The 17,486-nt window shown below is 48.0% G+C and overlaps 1 protein-coding gene across 2 annotated transcripts in view; it reads right to left on the bottom strand.

The window, feature by feature from the left end:
- gmppaa (GDP-mannose pyrophosphorylase Aa) overlaps positions 1–17,486 on the bottom strand; it is a 28,626-nt gene that overhangs the window by 9,111 nt on the left and 2,029 nt on the right. The window contains exons 2-7 of one of the 2 annotated variants that reach the window (XM_059647622.1): positions 12,059–12,156; positions 10,281–10,384; positions 9,139–9,331; positions 8,010–8,069; positions 5,173–5,303; positions 1,523–1,657 (exon numbers count right to left, since the gene is read on the bottom strand). In XM_059647622.1, the coding sequence (XP_059503605.1) occupies positions 1,523–1,657; positions 5,173–5,303; positions 8,010–8,069; positions 9,139–9,331; positions 10,281–10,384; positions 12,059–12,156 (721 nt within the window). Of the gene's footprint in view, positions 1–1,522; positions 1,658–5,172; positions 5,304–8,009; positions 8,070–9,138; positions 9,332–10,280; positions 10,445–12,058; positions 12,157–17,486 lie in introns of those variants that run through there. The other variant, XM_059647623.1, reaches the window with a different exon arrangement.

Below are 17,486 nucleotides of genomic sequence, written 5' to 3'. Positions count from 1 at the left end.
AAACATGGAAGGTGCTGTTTCAGATACTGGAGGAGGAAGGTCCAGCCAGGTTTGTTTTAACTGGGACCTTATGAACTAGCATTCTCGATAAACCGGCAAAAATTATATACCTCAAATACCAGAAATTTACCACGTGCCAGCGATCTCTGCGATATCCGAGTAGTCAGTTGAGGAAGCAAGTGAGAAGGCTCTCTGCTGGTAAGTTTTATTTAGGGCAAAGTGGCATAATTCTTTAAGCACTCAACGCTGTATATCAAGTATGACAGTGACGTGTATGGTCCCTGTATTACATCTCTATTACTCAGTGTGTGGTTTTACATCGCTTACGCGGCTCTCTTGATAACTAGAATATCTGAAAATCCAGCAGACACCTAGCCCCACAGGTGACAGTTAACAAAATGTTTGCTGTACTCTCACAACATTTAAGAAGCATATTGACCAGCAGTTAAAATGCCTGGGCATCGTAGACTATGGAGCAAGTAAATGAATTAGTGTAGTTTGGTGTTTTGCCTCTGATGAAGGGTCTGGGCCCGAAAGATTTAATTAGGAAGATGCTGCTGCGTTCACCCAGCCCCACACTTTGTTTTCTTAGTTTGGTGTTTGTTGGTTGGCATTAGCATAATTGGCCAAAAAGCCTGTTTCTGAGCACTATAAGGTTGTCCTTTCTCAATGATCCTGTGTCATAGAAACACAAAAGATAGGAGCAGGAGGAGGCCATTCGGCCCTTCGAGCCTGCTTTGCCATTCTTCATGATCATGGCTGATCGTCCAACTCAACAGTCTAATCCTGCTTTCTCCCCATAACCTTTGATCCCATTCGCCCCAAGTGCTGCATGTAGCTGCCTCTTGAATACATTCGATGTTTTGGCATCAACTACTTCCTGTGGTAATGAATCCCACAGGCTCACCACTCTTGGGGTGAAGAAATGTCTCATCATCTCCGTCCTAAATGGTCTCCCCCGAATCCTCAGACTGTGACCCCTGGTTCTGCACACATCTACCATCGGGAACATCCTCCCTGCATCTACCCTGTCCAGTCCTGCTAGAATGTTATCAGTCTCTATGAGATACCCCCCTCATTCATCTGAACTCCAGCGAAAAGACCAATATCCAGTGATTGTAACTAGCTTTGATCAGGATCTGGAGCTCAGAATGGATGTTACCAAGCCAATCTCAGAACATTGAGACAAACTGTACATCAAACTGATGCTCTGGTTAAGATTAACAAATTGAGCCCAAAGTGGGACTTCTCACAGTTTACCTTTTCTCTCCATCTCCTCTATTTCCATTCTGTCAGGTACTCATTCACTTAGTCTCTGAATTCATGCTTTTCCTGTCTCTCCTGGCTGCTGCTTCTTTCAGGTGTACTAGTGTCTCTACCTGTGTCCCCACAAACTCTCTACTCCACGCCTTGGTACCCAGTGCCCCTTGAAGACCTTTCCCTCTGTCAGTGTCTCGGTTAATCACCCCACCCCCTTGTGCCTCTGTGTGGGCAGACTGGCTCACGCCATGTTCACACTCACCCTGCTGACTTGATCTGACTCCAGAAGCCATCGGTTTTGTAAATGTAGAGGAAGCCACGGCCGGCCATGGTGGTGAAGATATCTTGCTCCAGGCGGATAACCTCAGCTCGCTGCCAGCCATTTGTGTTCTCCTCTCTGTGGGAAGAAGTTATCAGAAACTGACAGCCCCTTCACTCCCTCTCCTTGTGTCAGATATGCGCCACTCAGGGGGCACAGAGACACCAGTTGTACAGATTTGTGACCGGACATGGATACGGCTGATGCCCCTCCCTCATTGACCCCCTGCTTCCAAACTGAGATGTGGATGTGGAGCCAGGGAAAAGAATTTTGGAGAATGTGGTCCTCGCCCATGAGGCCGGCATCACGGTGCTGGAAAACAGGGCGAGGTTTCTCCATCTAAACTGCTGATCTCTGGCCCAGGACAAGGATTCCGGGTAGTAAGATTCCACTGATGAGCTGCTGGTCACTGCACTGAAGGCAGACGTACTGACTGGCTGAGAATCTGAAACCATTGCCCTTTCACCTCCAAAGCTCTGGAATGCTGGCTTCAGAATTCTGATCCATTGAGGTAATCCGATGTGACTGAGCAAAATGATCAAGCAAAGGGACAATCGTAGAATCCAGACACAGTGTGGAAGCAGGCCATTTGGCCCATCAACTCCATACCGACCCTCTGATGAGCCTCCCACCTAACCCAGCCCTGCAACCCTACATTTCCCATGACTAATCCACCCAGCCTGCACATCCCTGGACACTACGGGCAATTTAACGTGGCCAATCCACCCTAACCGGCACATCTTTGGACTGTGGGAGGAAATTGGAGCATCCGGAGGAAACCCACACAGACACAGGGAGAACGTGCAAATTCCAAACAGACAGACAGTCACCCGAGAGTGGAATGAACCCGGGTCCTTGGTGCTGTGAGGCTGCAGTGCTAACCACTGAGGAAAAAGACATTTTTCTCACACATTCAAAAGTCAAGATGCAGTTGGGGACTGAGCAGTGAACTAAACACTGACTGAAGCTGAATACTCACCCACACCTCAGTTAGGTTTGTGTTACCCTCAGCACTCACTGTGCATCAATGCCAGACCCCCTCCTCTACCTCCTACCTCTCCACCCCAAACAGTGACAGTGACAATCTTCTCACTCAACAACTACCCCCCTACAACCAACAGTTCATCCCCTCCCCCCAACAACAGATTCTTCCCCATTGCAGCACAGCCCCTCCCTTCATGACACCATCCCCACCCCACCACAACAAAACCCTTCTCCCCTTGTGACATAATTTCCCCAAAGTGCTTCACCCTCTCCTCCACCTCACCCCCACTGGGCTTAGTTCAGCTCCAGGCCTTGCTAACTTTATCTCAGGTTCCTGTTGTTCCCGATTTCAGTCTCGGCTTTCCTCACCGTCAGACATCACATTCCAAACCAGAAACATTTCACTCAGCCAGAAAAGCATGCACCAGCTACAGCTCTAAACACCTTCCCATCCAGGCATGGCTAATGGATATGGACAGGTGTCAGTATGTCACATACAGGAGAGGGAGAGAACGTGAAAGTGAAGGAGACGGAGAGAGGGAGAGAGGCCCAGGACATCTGAGAAGATGATGGAAGAATGTGAATATTTTTAAGGCAGAGCTGGAGAGACCAGGGTGAGGGTTGATGAGTTATGGGGGATAGTAAGAATGTGAATTTGAGGTTACAGTCAGATCAGCCAGGGTCTTACTGATTGACGGAGCAGACTTGAGGGGCTGAATGGCCTTCTCCTAATTTGAACATTAGTCTGAAAGATATCCACATTTAAAAGGAAAACAGCCATGCAGATGTGAGAGAGACAAAAACACAGAGCGAGGAAACCAGGGCAGATTCAGACAAGGAGGAGACAGGCAGCACTGTGACACTGGGAGGGAGAGAATCAGTGTAAATGCTTGAGGACAACAGCCTGCTTCCTGTGCTGACAGTACATTTACTGGTAAGGACTAACCATGGTGACCCTCGTACTGCTGGCTGATGTACATGATAAGGCCCTTGGACCATTGTCTGCCATTTGGTTAGACCGTGGCTAATCTCCATCTTCATTTCCTCACTGTGGCTCCGTATTCCAGATTTGCGGAAGGAATTCTGCCCTGAACTACCTGGCACTAAGGCTAATGTCCTGGATAATGGATGATGATGGGATAGTGTAGGGAGAGGGGCTTAGATTAGTTCACAGGTCGGCGCAACATTGAGGGCCGAAGGACCTGTTCTGCGCTGTACAGTTCTATGTTCTATTCCAAATCCCTTCCTCACACCAGGAGGCATAGCTTCTCCTGAGCAACTTCATCAAAACCCTATATAATTCAAGCACCTCAACCAGGTCCACCCTTCAGTGCACGAGAAGACACTGACCCACTTTCTGCAACCTGTCCTGGTCGTTTACTTCTGTTAACCCTGGGATCATTCTGTGCTGCTCCTGCTCCAAGGTTGATATCGCCCTCCACAGGAGCGCAGGGCTGAACACAATGTCTGCAGCTGCCCTCAAACCAGAGTGATGTACGACTGACAGACCACTCCATCACAATTATCGTCCAGACCACGGTCAACATTCCAGCCTCCACTGTTCATTGTGCCTGCTCACCCACCTCAGCCATTCGTTAGTCCTGAACCTTCTCCACTGTTCAGACACATCGCTGGCTGATGACAATGACATTTAATAAATGATCTTGGAGTCAATTATTCTAAGGGAGGAGGGGCTGTGGCTTGGAGCCTGGATGGGAATGTGCCAGGATTAACAAGCCCTACAGAGCAGATTACACTGCCAGAGCCAAACTCACCCAACAAAAGGATACCTGAGAGTCGGGCAGGCAAAGGAAAGAAGGCACAACCGAGAAAGAGAGAAAGAGATGAGAAATGAAAGACCGCTGTAATAAAGTTGAGCCATGCTTTCAGTACACAGATATTCAGGGGAATAGGAAGGCAGGAGTGATAATCTAACTTTGTACTTCATCAAACCGAAACGGAGGGAGGGATCAGCCAAATGGGGAATGTTGTTTCTACCCTTTAAGAGCTGGGTCGGGACCGACAGACTGAGCCGCATTCTAACAGGGTGGTGACTTCATTCATTTCCTCTCAGAGACTAGTGACATCCCTCCTCCTGCAAGCACAAAGATCGAGGGGTCGGAGCTAGCTCTGGTCTCTGCCCTGTGTTGTGGCCACGTTGCTGAACCCATTTAACACAAAGCAAACCAGGGAAGGGGAGCTCGGGTCAATAGTGCTTAGTCAGGCTGGGTTTTGTGCCTGAAAGGGTGACAATCGCAGAAATATTCTAAAGGTTGGAATTCAATTGGTCACAGTAAAAGAATAGCAGAGTAGGTGAATTGGAAAACTCTTTTAAAAAGGCATGATGACTGAACTCTGTGCGGTACGATGCCAGGACCTCACATCTCTGGTGCTGGGTTGAAACACAAACCCCTATCTCCAAACTGAGAGTTTGAATAGGAAATGGAGGATTAGGAGATGGAAAGAGAGCCGACAAATGATGGGAAGCCTGTGATAGAAGCACTGAGGGGAGCACTTTAATCTCCTGGGTGCTGCTGCTGGCAGGTACAGTGCGAGTGGCAGGACAGTTTGCCTGATGATCAAGCACCTTATATATCTGCTGTACTCACATAGAGAGGTCCTGCTGGTTTTTCTTGAACACTTCTCCGATGTACTGGAAAATATCCGGGGTGAAGAGGTATATTCCACAATTAATGATGTCACTGACAAAGGTGCTTGGCTTTTCTACGTAATGCAGAACCTGCAAAAGGAGAACAGGAGAGTATATTTAGGACCCAACATAGCAGCACCGTGCACAGGGCATTGATAACTACAGCTCAGGCTGCACCCCCCGATCACTGCTCACCCAGAACCAACAAGCTCAAACACCGTCCAGGATGAAGCTGCCCACTTGCTCAGCATCCATTTTATACATTCACTTCCTCCATTTAGGGCCTGGTATGACTCTTGTACAGAACGTCTAATGCCAAAAACATGGGCAGCAGGTACATGGGAACACTACCCCCTGCAAGTTCCCTTCACCATTCTGACCTTCCAAACCCATCACCACTTCCATCTAGAAGGACAAGGGGCAGCAGATACATGGGAACACCACCCCCTGCAAGTTCCCCTCCGAGCCACTCCCCATCCTGACTTGGAAATATATCGCCGTTCCTTCAGTGTCACTGGGTCAGAATCCTGGAATTCCATCCCTAAGGGCATTGTGGGTCAACCCACAGCACATGGACTGCAGCAGTTCAAGAAGGCAACTCACCCCCACCTTCTCAAGGGGCAGCTAGGGACAGGGAATAAATTATGAATTTGCGAGTGACTCACACACCCCCACGTTCCTCCACTTTGGCTGAAGGAGGGACAAAGATGGAAATGATATAAAGGGGAAACAGACTGAAACAACCCACTCCCTGGTGAAAGGTCAGTGGTTTGCAGGTTGACTCCAGGAAACAGTACAGACTAAAGGAATGCAATACTCTCACGCACACTTTATTTCATGTAAACTGCTGGTCTACCTCCTCAAGGCAGACATTAAAAGCTGATGACATTCCGATTGGATCTTACAGGAGCGTGATCAGGTGCTGCTTGCAGGACTACAGAACCAGACAAAATGTGAGGAGGCCATTCAATCTATCATGTCTGTGCCCGCTCTGTGAAGAATCAATCCAATTATTCCTACTTCCCTGCTCTTTTCCCCAAAACCTAGACTTTTTGTTCTTTCTAATATTTATCCCATTCGCTTTAGGAATTTGCTGTCTTTGTCGTTTCAGGCAGCACATTCGCAGTCAGAACAACTTGCTGCAAAAAAGCAAACTGTCCCCATTTCATCTCTTGTTTCTTTCTATCCAGTCTGTCAAACCACACCAACAATGGGCATTTAAATCTTACAAACTTCGCTTCCGAACAGGAAAAACATTCAACAACAGGGTGGCACGGTGTTTCAGTGGTTAACACTGCAGCCTCACAGCATCAGGGAACCACGTTCAATTCCAGCCTCGGGCGACTGTCTGTGTGGAGTTTGCACATTCTCCCCGTGTCTGCGTGGGTTTCCTCCAGTTTCCACCTACAGTTCAAAGATATGCAGGCTAGGTGGATCGGCCGTGGGAAATTGCCCATTGTGTTCAGGGATGTGTAGGTTAGGTGGGTTACAGGGGGGGTGCGTCGGTGTGGACTTGTTGGGCTGAAGGGCATGTTTCCACACTGTAGGGATTCGAAGAAACTCGTTCTGTTGGATTTACATCTCCGGTCCAGTTATCCATCCAATCCCCAAATCACTGATCCCTTTATCCCTCAGAAACCTATCCATCGCAGTCTGAGAAACTCCACTCATCAGCAGCCTGTATAGTTTTGTGGCTGGGGGGGCACTGGTTGCAGACGGCATGGTAAGGTATGGAAGGGTTCCAGATTTTCACCCCCTTTTTGGAGAGCAAGTGTTTTCACAACAATCCTGAATGACCAAGCTCCAATTTTAATGGGGTTCTCTACTGACCCTATCATCTCAAACACCTCAATTCAACCTTCTACACCAGAGGGAATAACTACTCAGTCTCTGCAACCTATCCTCAGACTTAACCCTTTCAGCCCCAGTTATCATTCTGGTGAATCTGCACCAAAGCCCTTACAAGACTGATATAAGACTGATATATTCCTCTACATTGCTTTCTGATGTGGGAAGTGCAAACCTGAGAAACAGCTTTCCCCACAGAGTGGTGAGATTGTGGGGAAACCACAGGGAGTGGGGGAGGTGGATAGTGTAGGTCCATTTATGGGAAAAGCTGGGTGCTGCATGATAGACGGAAGAGTAGTTGGTTATGGGGATGGAGGCAGGGGAGATAGTCTGGGAGGACCGTGTAGCTGCGTGTAGCACTAACACCAGAGTCAACAGCATCATTGGTGGTCCCTCACTGACAAAGCTGACTCTCTTTCACTCTCAGGGTGAGTCTGTAGGTGGCTGTACAAACGAACTGTTACTCTTGGGAAGGGATGGGTGGGGTGCTGGTGTGTCAGCACACTCCATATTGCACAGTGAGTTTCTATTTTTCATTCATTCATGGGATGAGGACATGGCTGACCAAGCAGCATTTATTGTCCATCCCTAGTTGCCCAGAGGCCAGTTCAGAGTCAACCACATTGCTGTGGGTCTGGAGTCACATGTAGACCAGCCCAGGTAAGGATGGCAGTTTCCTTCTCGAAAGGACATTAGTGAACTAGATGGATTTTTCCAACAATCATTAGATTCTTAATTTCAGAATTCTTTACATTGAATTCAAATTCCATCATCTGCCATGGCAGGATGCAGAACATTATCTGGGTCTCTGGATTAATAGTCCCGTGATAATACCACTAGGCCATCACCTCCCCATACATTGTGTGTAACAGAAGCAGCTTGTGCTAAATGAGGCCTACACGCTGTCCCCAGAGCTTGTCGTGGGCTGTGACAGAGCAAGAGGCTCACCTCGTGTGTCTGCTGATTCTCCACAATGCAGCCATAATTCATTGACTGCCTCCTGTTTGCCTGCAGAGAGACAATAGGACAGCATTAGCAAGCGGCTTCGACTAAACATCTCACACCATAATATTTACACCGCACAAGTGTCAGGCAATGACTGTCTCAAAAAGACAGAAATGTAACAATTGCCCACTTGAATTGTAGAATTTCACAGTACAGAAGGAGACCATTCGACCCATCATGTTTGTAAGATCAATGGTGTTATTATCACTGAATGCCCTACTATCAACATCCTGCTGGGCTTATCATTGAACAGAAACTCAAATGGATTTGCCACATAAACACAGCAGTTATAAGAGCAGCACACAAGCTAGGAATCCTGCAGTGAATAACACCTCCTGACTCCCCAAAGCTGTCCACCATCTACAAGGCACAAGGCAGGAGTGTGATGGAATACTCCCCACTAGCCTGGATGGGTATAGCCCCAACAACACTCAAGAAGCTCGACACCATCCAGGACAAAGCAGCCACTTGATTGGCACCACATCCACAAACATCCCACTCCCCTCCACCCCCGACACTCAGTAGCAGCAGTGTGTACTATCTACAAGATGCAATGCAGAAATTCACCAAAGATCCTCAGGCAGCACCTTCCAAATCCATTTCCATCTAGAGAAGGACAAGGGCAGCAGATACATGGGAACACCACCCCCTGCAAGTTCCCCTCCAAGCCACTCCCCATCCTGACTGGGAAATACATCACCGTTCCTTCACTGTCGCTGGGTCAGAATCTGGGAAATCCATCACTGATGGCACTGGGGGGCCCCACTGACACAGGAACTGCAGTGGTCCAAAGCAACAGGTCACACCAACTTCTCCAGAGCAATTTGGGACGAGCAATAAATGCTGGGCCAGCCAGCGATGCCTACATCCCATGAATGGATAAAAACTACACCAGCCTCACCCATCGAAGACTGAACCTCCATCCCTCTGTCTACACCTCAACCACCTTCCCTCTGAACCACTCCCCACTGCTCTGCCCCTAAACCACTACCCTGTACCACCGTTCCCTAAACTCTAACCCCAAATAGAAATTTCCAAGGCTTTCTTCAAAAGGTTGTAACAATTTTCTTACAGTTGTCCCCAACATGACGAATGAGTTGATGTGACCTCGAGCTTGCTGGAATTCCATCATCTCCATCAGGGGAAACTCACAGCAAACATCTGTGTTCATGACAAAGAATTTCTCTGGGTTTCCAAACAGGATCTGGTCTCGGAAGTGATACAGCCCACCACCAGTGCCCAGAGCTATGTACTCCTGGAGATACCTGAGAGCAGATGGACATAAGGAAAAAGAAAGTTCTGAGGAAGAGTCATAGCTGCCTCAAAACAATAACTCTGTTTGTCTGTCTCCATAGATACTGCTGAGTTTCTCCCGCACACTCTGCATTTGTTTCAGACAGAGGGTTGAGAGCAAAGGAGTGAAGGGTTCATGGAAGCTGACGGGAAATTGCAGCTGAAACCACAATCAGATCAGCAATAATCTTATTAAACGTGGGGAAGGCTGGCTCAATGGGCTGAATAGCTGACATTCCTGCCTTGTAGGGCTCATGTTCCTCCATTAGTGGTTTCTCCATGACTGTAATACAGAGAGCATCTGAACAAAGAAACTGGCAGGAAGAGGAATAGGGAATCGTGGATAGAAAACTGTTGCTGGTGAGAAAATCTGAGAGATTCGTTGGTCATTTCTGATCACCAGAAACAGACATGAGGCCAAGCAAGTATTAACTAAACTAATATTGGGGCGGCACGGTGGCTCAGTGGTTAGCACTGCAGCCTCACAGCGCCAGGGACCCAGGTTCGATTCCAGCCCCGGGTAACTGTCTGTGTGGAGTTTGCACATTCTCCCCATGTCTGCGTGCGCTTAAACTGGGTGATCCGGTTTCCTCCCACAGTCCAAAGATGTGCAGGTTAGGTGGATTGGCCATGCTAAACTGCCCATAGTGTTCAGGGGTGTGTGGGTTATAGAGGGATGGGTCTGGGTGAGATGGTCCAAGGGGCAGTGTGGACTTGTTGGGACGAAGGGCCTGTTCCCACACTGTAGGGAATCTAATCTAATGTGATGTTGATGGCAAACCCAGAACAGTGTGAGGGTGATGCTCACTGTACAGTGTTCTCAGCAGCAGACTTTTACCTCGCACACTGAACCTGCACGTACACCTGACAGCCTGCACAGTATCAGTTACACAATGGGCCTTCAGGGCAATTAACGATTACCTGATACAGACTTTGAATTCCTGCTGTGCTGATGTGAGGAAACGGTTTAATTCATCACTTGGCTGGTAAAACCCAATCAGTAAAATCTCCTTCATATTTGGAACCTAGAGAGAGAGAGACAGAGAGGAACACAGGAACAGGAGGAGGCCATTCAGCCCCACAGCCTGTTCCATCATCCAATGAGATTCCAGCTAATACATGACCTAACTCTGTGTAGCCAACTTATTTCCTTAGTCCTTAACATCACTGGATAATAAAAATCCATCAGGCCACAGATTCAAAATTAACAATTGGTTTATAACTAATTGCCATAAATAGATGTCTTTTTGCTTATTTGCTGGCAAAACATTTTTGGGGGTTTCTATATTCCTTTATAAAATCTAAGGAATGGTCACTCGACCCAAAATGTTAACACTGATTTCTCTCCGCAAATGCTGCCAGACCTGCTGAGCTTTTCCAGCAATTTCTGTTTTTGTCCCTTTATACTCGACTGGTTGCACCGCTAGGCTTCAGGATGATTGTGTAAGCATCATGCCTCTTATTTCTGTGAAATTTTTGAATCAGTCAGGAGGAATAAGGACTACTTTAAGAATTACTTGTTCAAAATGGTTACCACACATTTTTTAAGGCACATTGGCGGACCCTCACTGTAAGTGTTGTTTACACAGCTGCTAGCTGCAGCAGTGTGGAAGGCCACAGAATGAGCTGGAACTGGGGTCTGTACAAATGGCAATTCTGCCATCAACCAGGGGCAGAGTGGTGTTGAACGGTGACTCATTGTTGATTTTAGGCCTTCTGCCTGGCAACAAATATGTGATTGGCTCCCAGAAGCTATCAGATCTTCAGAACGGAAGGCGCTGTTCTTTTCTCAGCATTGAAAAACACCTCAAGCCTGAAGAAAGACAACAAAATGTGAGGCTGGATGAACACAGCAGGCCAAGCAGCATCTCAGGAGCACAAAAGCTGACGTTTCGGGCCTAGATCGGGCCTAGTTCTCCAGCATCTGCAGTTCCCATTATCTCTGATTCTAGGCCCGAAACGTCAGCTTTTGTGCTCCTGAGATGCTGCTTGGTCTGCTGTGTTCATCCAGCCTCACATTTTGTTGTCTTGGATTCTCCAGCATCTGCAGTTCCCGTTATCTCAAGCCTGAAGAAAGCCCAGTTTATTGCCTCTCACCAGTTGTGGCTTTTAACCAATAAGTCAGAGACTTCGTAAGTGGTGAACCAGTTGCTCTGTGCCTCCTGCAACCCATGAAAGTACTTGGAGAAGGAAGAGTAGCAAGTCCTGACAAACCAAAAGTATCATCTTTGCGAACCATGTCAACAGGGACCATTGAACTATTTTGGTAGTCTTTTCCTCTGTCCACAACACCCTTGTTTTGTTTTTCTGTGTCTTTCTATATATGTGTGCATTTGGGGAAAGTTTTAAATTTTACAGTTTTAGTTAAGAGGCCTAAATGTTGTCATCTCATTAGTATAATATGTAGCAAGAATCCACTTATTTTTAATAATTGTAATTCTTGTAAAGTTTGTTTATTTTTATTTATTGACCATCCATAATTGCCAAGAGGGCAGTTAAGAGTCAACCTACAGAAATTTGTTCAATGCTTTCATTTTGAGTCTAAAAGAGGGAATTTTGAAAACTTTGATAAAATTATTGAACTTTTGTGATGACGCTGAGGATAGCAGGGCTGATTTCCAGCTCATTATCTCATTGAGGGGTGGCAATAATACTCATTTGTCAACAATTACAAGTGAAATTGAAAGGAAGTTTGATACCTTTGCACAAGCCTCGATATGATGCTGAATCATCGGGACCCCAGCCACTGGGAACAGTGGCTTCGGAACCTCGAAGGACAAAGGCCGGAACCGTGTCCCTGGAAAAATGCAACGCGATTATTTCGGGATCTAGTGTCAAATCAAACACTTCCAGGACAGGGACAGCAAGGGGTGAGATATAGAGTAAAACTCCCTCAAAACTGCCCCGCATCAAACACTCCCAGGACAAGAACAGTACTGGGCCAGATTTTTTTTTAAGAAAACTCATTTGTGGGATGTGGGTGTCATTGGCTGGGCCCAGCATTTATTGCCTGTCCCTAATTAACCCTTGAGAAGGTGGGGGTGGGCTGCCTTCTTGAAGCGCTGCAGTCCACCTGCTGTGGGTTGACCCACAATGTCCTTAGGGAGGGAATTCCAGGATTCTGACCCAGTGACACTGAAGGAACAGCGATATATTTCCAAGTCAGGATGGTGAGAGGCTCGGAGGGGAACTTGCAGGGGGTGGTGTTCCCACGTATCTGCTGCCCTTGTCCTTCTGGATGGAAGTGGCCGTCAGATTGGAAGGTGCTGTCTGAGGATCTTTGGTGAATTTCTGCAGAGCATCTTGTAGATGGTACACACTGCTGTTACTGAGAGTCGGTGGGGGAGGGAGTGGGATGTTTGTGGATGTGGGGCCAATCAAGCGGCTGCTTTGTCCTGGATGGTGTTGAGCTTCTTGAGTGTTGTTGGGGCTGTACCCATCCAGGCAAGTGGGGAGTGTTCCATCACACTCCTGACATGAGCCTTGCAGACATAGGATACAGCTGCTTCTGTACTCTCCTCATCAAATACTCCCTGACCTGGGTCAGCACTGGATTAGACACAGGGTAAAGCTCCCTCTACACTGTCCCCATCTCAGCACCAACTCTAAGTTGACTGCATAAAAACCACCGCCCTCATCTACAAACCTGGTCACCACTTTGAAAGCTTCAACCAAATAAATCAGACATGATCTTTCCTCAATAAACCATGTTGAACTGGATTAGTCCCAGCCTCTGCAAAATGAAGATTAATTCTGTCCTTCAGAATTCACCCCAATAGATTTCCCCACCACTGAGGTTAGCCTAAGAGTTCATCCCTGGTCGTGACACGCTGTTAACTCTAAATCTGTGGTCCTCTCCTCCTTGACACTTTCATGATTGGGAACTCTTTCTCGAAGGTCATAACATGTCGTGGTAAAATCAGGCCATGTGGCCCATCATGTCTGCTCTGTCATTCATTGAGGTTGTGAATGATCTGATAATCCACAACTCCACTTTCCTGACTTTTGCCCATAACCCTTGATTCCCCGACTAATTACAAATCTGTCTACATCAGCCTTGAACAGATTGAATGACCCAGCCTTGACAGCCCTCAGGCTGACAGAATTCCACTGCTTCATTATCTTCTACGAGAAGAAGTTCCTAGTCATCTGTCCTAAATTTGTGAACCCCCCCTCCCCCTCTCCAAGTCCAAGACTCTCCCACAAGGGGAAACAACCTTTCTACATCTATCCCGTCAAGTCCCCTAAGAATCTTGTAGTTATCAATAAAGTTACCACTCATCCTTCTAAACTCCAGCGAGTACAGGCCTAATTTCCTCAACCTCTCCTCATAAGGCAGTTCCCCCCCGATACACAGGATCAGCTGAGCGAACATCCTCGGGACAGTGGAGTTCAAACCAGGCAAACACAAGGTGATGCATTTTGGTGGATCCAATTCAAGAGCGAACTATACAGTAAATGGAAAAGTCCTGGGGAAAATTGATGAACAGAGAGATCTGGATGTTCAGGTCCATTGTACCCTGAGGGTGGCAACGCAGGTGGATAGAGTGGTCAAGGCGGTATATGGCATGCTTTCATTCATTGGGCGGGGTATTGAGTACAAGAGTTGGCAGGTCATGTTGCAGTTGTATAAGACTTTGGTTCAGCCACATTTGGAGTACTGTGTACAGGTCTGGTTGCCACATTACCAAAAGGATGTGGATGCTTTGGAGAGGGTGCAGAGGAGGTTCACCAGGATGTTGCTTGGTATGGAGGGTGCTAGCTATGAAGAGAGGTTGAGTAGATTAGGATTATTTTCATTAGAAAGATGGAGATTGAGGGGGGACCTGATTGAGGTCTACAAAATCATGAGGGGTATAGACAGGGTGGATAGCAAGAAGCTTTTTCCCAGAGTGGGAGACTCAATTACTAGGGGTCATGAGTTCAAAGTGAGAGGAGGAAAGTTTAAGGGAGATATGCGTGGAAAGTTCTTTACACAGAGGGTGGTGGGTGCCTGGAATGCGTTGCCAGCTGCGGTGGTAGAGGCAGACACGTTAGCGTCTTTTAAGATGTATCTGAACAGATCCATGAATGGGCAGGGAGCAGATGGATACAGACCCTTAGAAAACAGATGACAGGCTTAGACAAAGGATCACAATCAGCGCAGGGCTGAAGGGCCTGTTCCTGTGCTGTAATTTTCTTTGTTCTTTGTTCTTTGTTCTTTTGCTGGACTGCCTCCAGTGCCAGTGTCAATACAGCGTGGAGCTGGAGGAACACAGCAGGCCAGGCAGCATCTGAGGAGCAGGGAAGTCAACATTTAGGGTCCGGATCCTTCTTCAGAACTCCTCCATTGTCAGAATATCCTTTCTTAGGTTAGTGGCACGAAACTGTTCACAGTATTCCAGCTGTGGTCTTACAAATATCTTGTATAATTTTCACAAAACCTCCCCACTTTTATAGTCCATTCCCTTTGAAATAAAAGTCCAACATTCAATTTACCATCTCTATCACCCTGGATGCTGGGTATTTGAGATTCAGGGAAAAGGATATCCAAATCTGACTGCTCTGTAGCTTTCTGCAGACTGCCATTATAAGAATAGTCACGTTCTTCCTACTGAAGTGCATGAGCTCATACTTCCAATTGCCCAGTAAGACTGAAGAAGGGAAACCTGTTACGGACCTAATATTGACTGTTACTGACTGCTGTTACAAAAATGGTTATAATAGTATAGTCCATCCCCGTTCAGTTTGTGCCCACTCACATGTCCAGTCTCTGCCCCCACCCCCGTGTGTCATCTTCACCGCTTGCTTTCCCACCTATTTTTGTGTCACCTGTAAATGTGGCTGTCGTGCATTTCCAAAAACTCCACAAAGGCCTGTATCCTGTCACCAGGTCACCTTTTATTTACTCATTGAGAGTCCTTCACACTGATCCAGCACCAGAGCCAGTAGAAATAATAGGAATTGCTGATGTTGGAGTCTGAGATAACAAGGTGTGGAACTGGATGAACACAGCAGGCCAGGCAGCATCAGAGGAGCAGGAAAGCTGGATTTTCAGAAGAAGGGTACAGACCCAAAATGTCAGCTTTCCTGCTCCTCTGATGCTGCCTGGCCTGCTGTGTTCAACCAGCTCTACACCTTGTTACCATCAGAGCCAGCTCTCAGAGTGAATAAAACTCCTGTAACTCCTGTTTATATCTGTCAGCCAGGGCTCCCTGATTAGACCAGATCAACAGCACCAATCAGGGAACTCACATTCTACGAGCCCCACCTGACTGACCTCATACCACCCCTCATTCTAGCACACTCACATCTTCTGGCCTCTGCCCCTCCCCCCGCCACCCCAATCATGCATTCAACACAACCGTCAGGCCCCGCCAACCGCCCTGCCCTGTCTCCCCCCTCACACAACCGTCAGGCCCCGCCCAGTCTCCCCCCGACACAACCATCAGGCCCCATCCACCTCCCCACAAACATCAGGCCCCACCCACCTCCCCAGTCTCCTCCCCACAACCATCAGGCCCCACCTACCTCCCCAGTCTCCTCCCCACAACCATGAGGCACCACCCACCTCCCCAGGCTCCTCCCCACAACCATGAGGCCCCACCCACCTCCCCAGTCTCCTCCCCACAACCATGAGGCCACACCCACCTCCCCAGTCTCCACCCACCTCCCCAGTCTCCTCCCCACAACCATGAGGCACCACCCACCTCCCCAGGCTCCTCCCCACAACCATGAGGCCCCACCCACCTCCCCAGTCTCCTCCCCACAACCATGAGGCCACACCCACCTCCCCAGTCTCCACCCACCTCCCCAGTCTCCTCCCCACCTCCCCAGTCTCCTCCCCACCTCCCCAGTCTCCTCCCCACCTCCCCAGGCCACACTCACGTCCCCAATCTCATTCCCTCAAAACCAAGCCATGCCCCATCCACAGGCTCCTCCTCACAACCCCAGGCCACACCTACCTCCCTAGACCCCTCCCCCCAACCCCAGTCCCTTCCCCTCAGGCCCCACCCACATTCTCCAGACTTCTCCCCTCATCATCTCAACTGGGCCCCTTCTCCCTGGCTCCATCCAACCCTCAGGCTTCTCTCCCTCCCCAGGTCCCACAGCTTTATTCAAAAACGTAAGCTTTTAGACCCTGCCTCAGGCATAGAGGGTACAAGACACAGAATTTATAAGCAGAAAGGTAACAACCCTAAAACTGGCTGCCGCTTGCAGAGGTTGATGGTTGAAAGTTGTTTGTCAGTCTGGAGGCCTGTGACTAGCAGTATGCCACAGGGGTTGGTTCTGGGACTTTTGTTATTTGTTATTTATATAAATGATCTGGATGTGAATGTACAAGGCAAGATTAGTAAGTTTGCAGATGAAACAAAATTAGAAGGGATCATTGATAGCAAGGAAAGTTATCAAAAATTACAGAAGGATCTTGATCAGATAGGAATGTGGGCTGAGGATTGGTAAATGCAATTCAATACAGGTCAGTGTGAGGTGTTGTACTTTGGAAAGTCCAACCAAGTAGGACTTATACAGTAAATGGTGAGGTCCTGAGGAGTGTTGTGGAACAGAGGGACCTAGGAGTACAAGTACAGCGTTTGTAGAAAGCAGCGTCACAGATAGACAGGGTGGTGAAGAAGGTATTTAGCATGCTGGCTTTCAAGGGTCTAGGCACTGAGTATAGGAGTTGGGATGTCAATGTATAAGTCATTGGTGAGGTCGCACTTGGAGTACTGTGTACAGGTTTGATGACCCTGTTATAGGAAAGACATCGTTAAAGTGGAAAGTGTGTAAAGAAGATTTACGAGGATGTTGCCAGGACTAGTAGGCCTGAGTTATAGGGAGAGGTTGGCCAGGAAAGGACTTTATTCCTTGGAATGTAGGAGAATGAGGGGTGACTTGGTGGTGTATAAAATCAAGAGGGGGCACAGATGCGATAAATACATATTGTCTTTTTCACAGGGATGGGGATGTCAAAACTAAAAGGACACAGCAGGCAAGGCAGCATCAGAGGAGCAGGAAAGTTGGCGTTTAGGATCCAAACCCTTCTTCAGAAATGGGGGAGGGGGAAGGGAGCTCAGAAACAAATGGGGGCGTGGGACTGGGGAAAGTGGGTGGGATGGTGATAGGTGAGTGCAGGTAAGCAGTGGT

This window comes from Stegostoma tigrinum, chromosome 7 (assembly GCF_030684315.1).
Source record: "Stegostoma tigrinum isolate sSteTig4 chromosome 7, sSteTig4.hap1, whole genome shotgun sequence".
Lineage (NCBI taxonomy): Eukaryota > Metazoa > Chordata > Chondrichthyes > Orectolobiformes > Stegostomatidae > Stegostoma > Stegostoma tigrinum.
The sequence above is the reverse complement of the archived record's forward strand: the minus strand, read 5'-3'. Positions and strand labels throughout refer to the sequence as shown.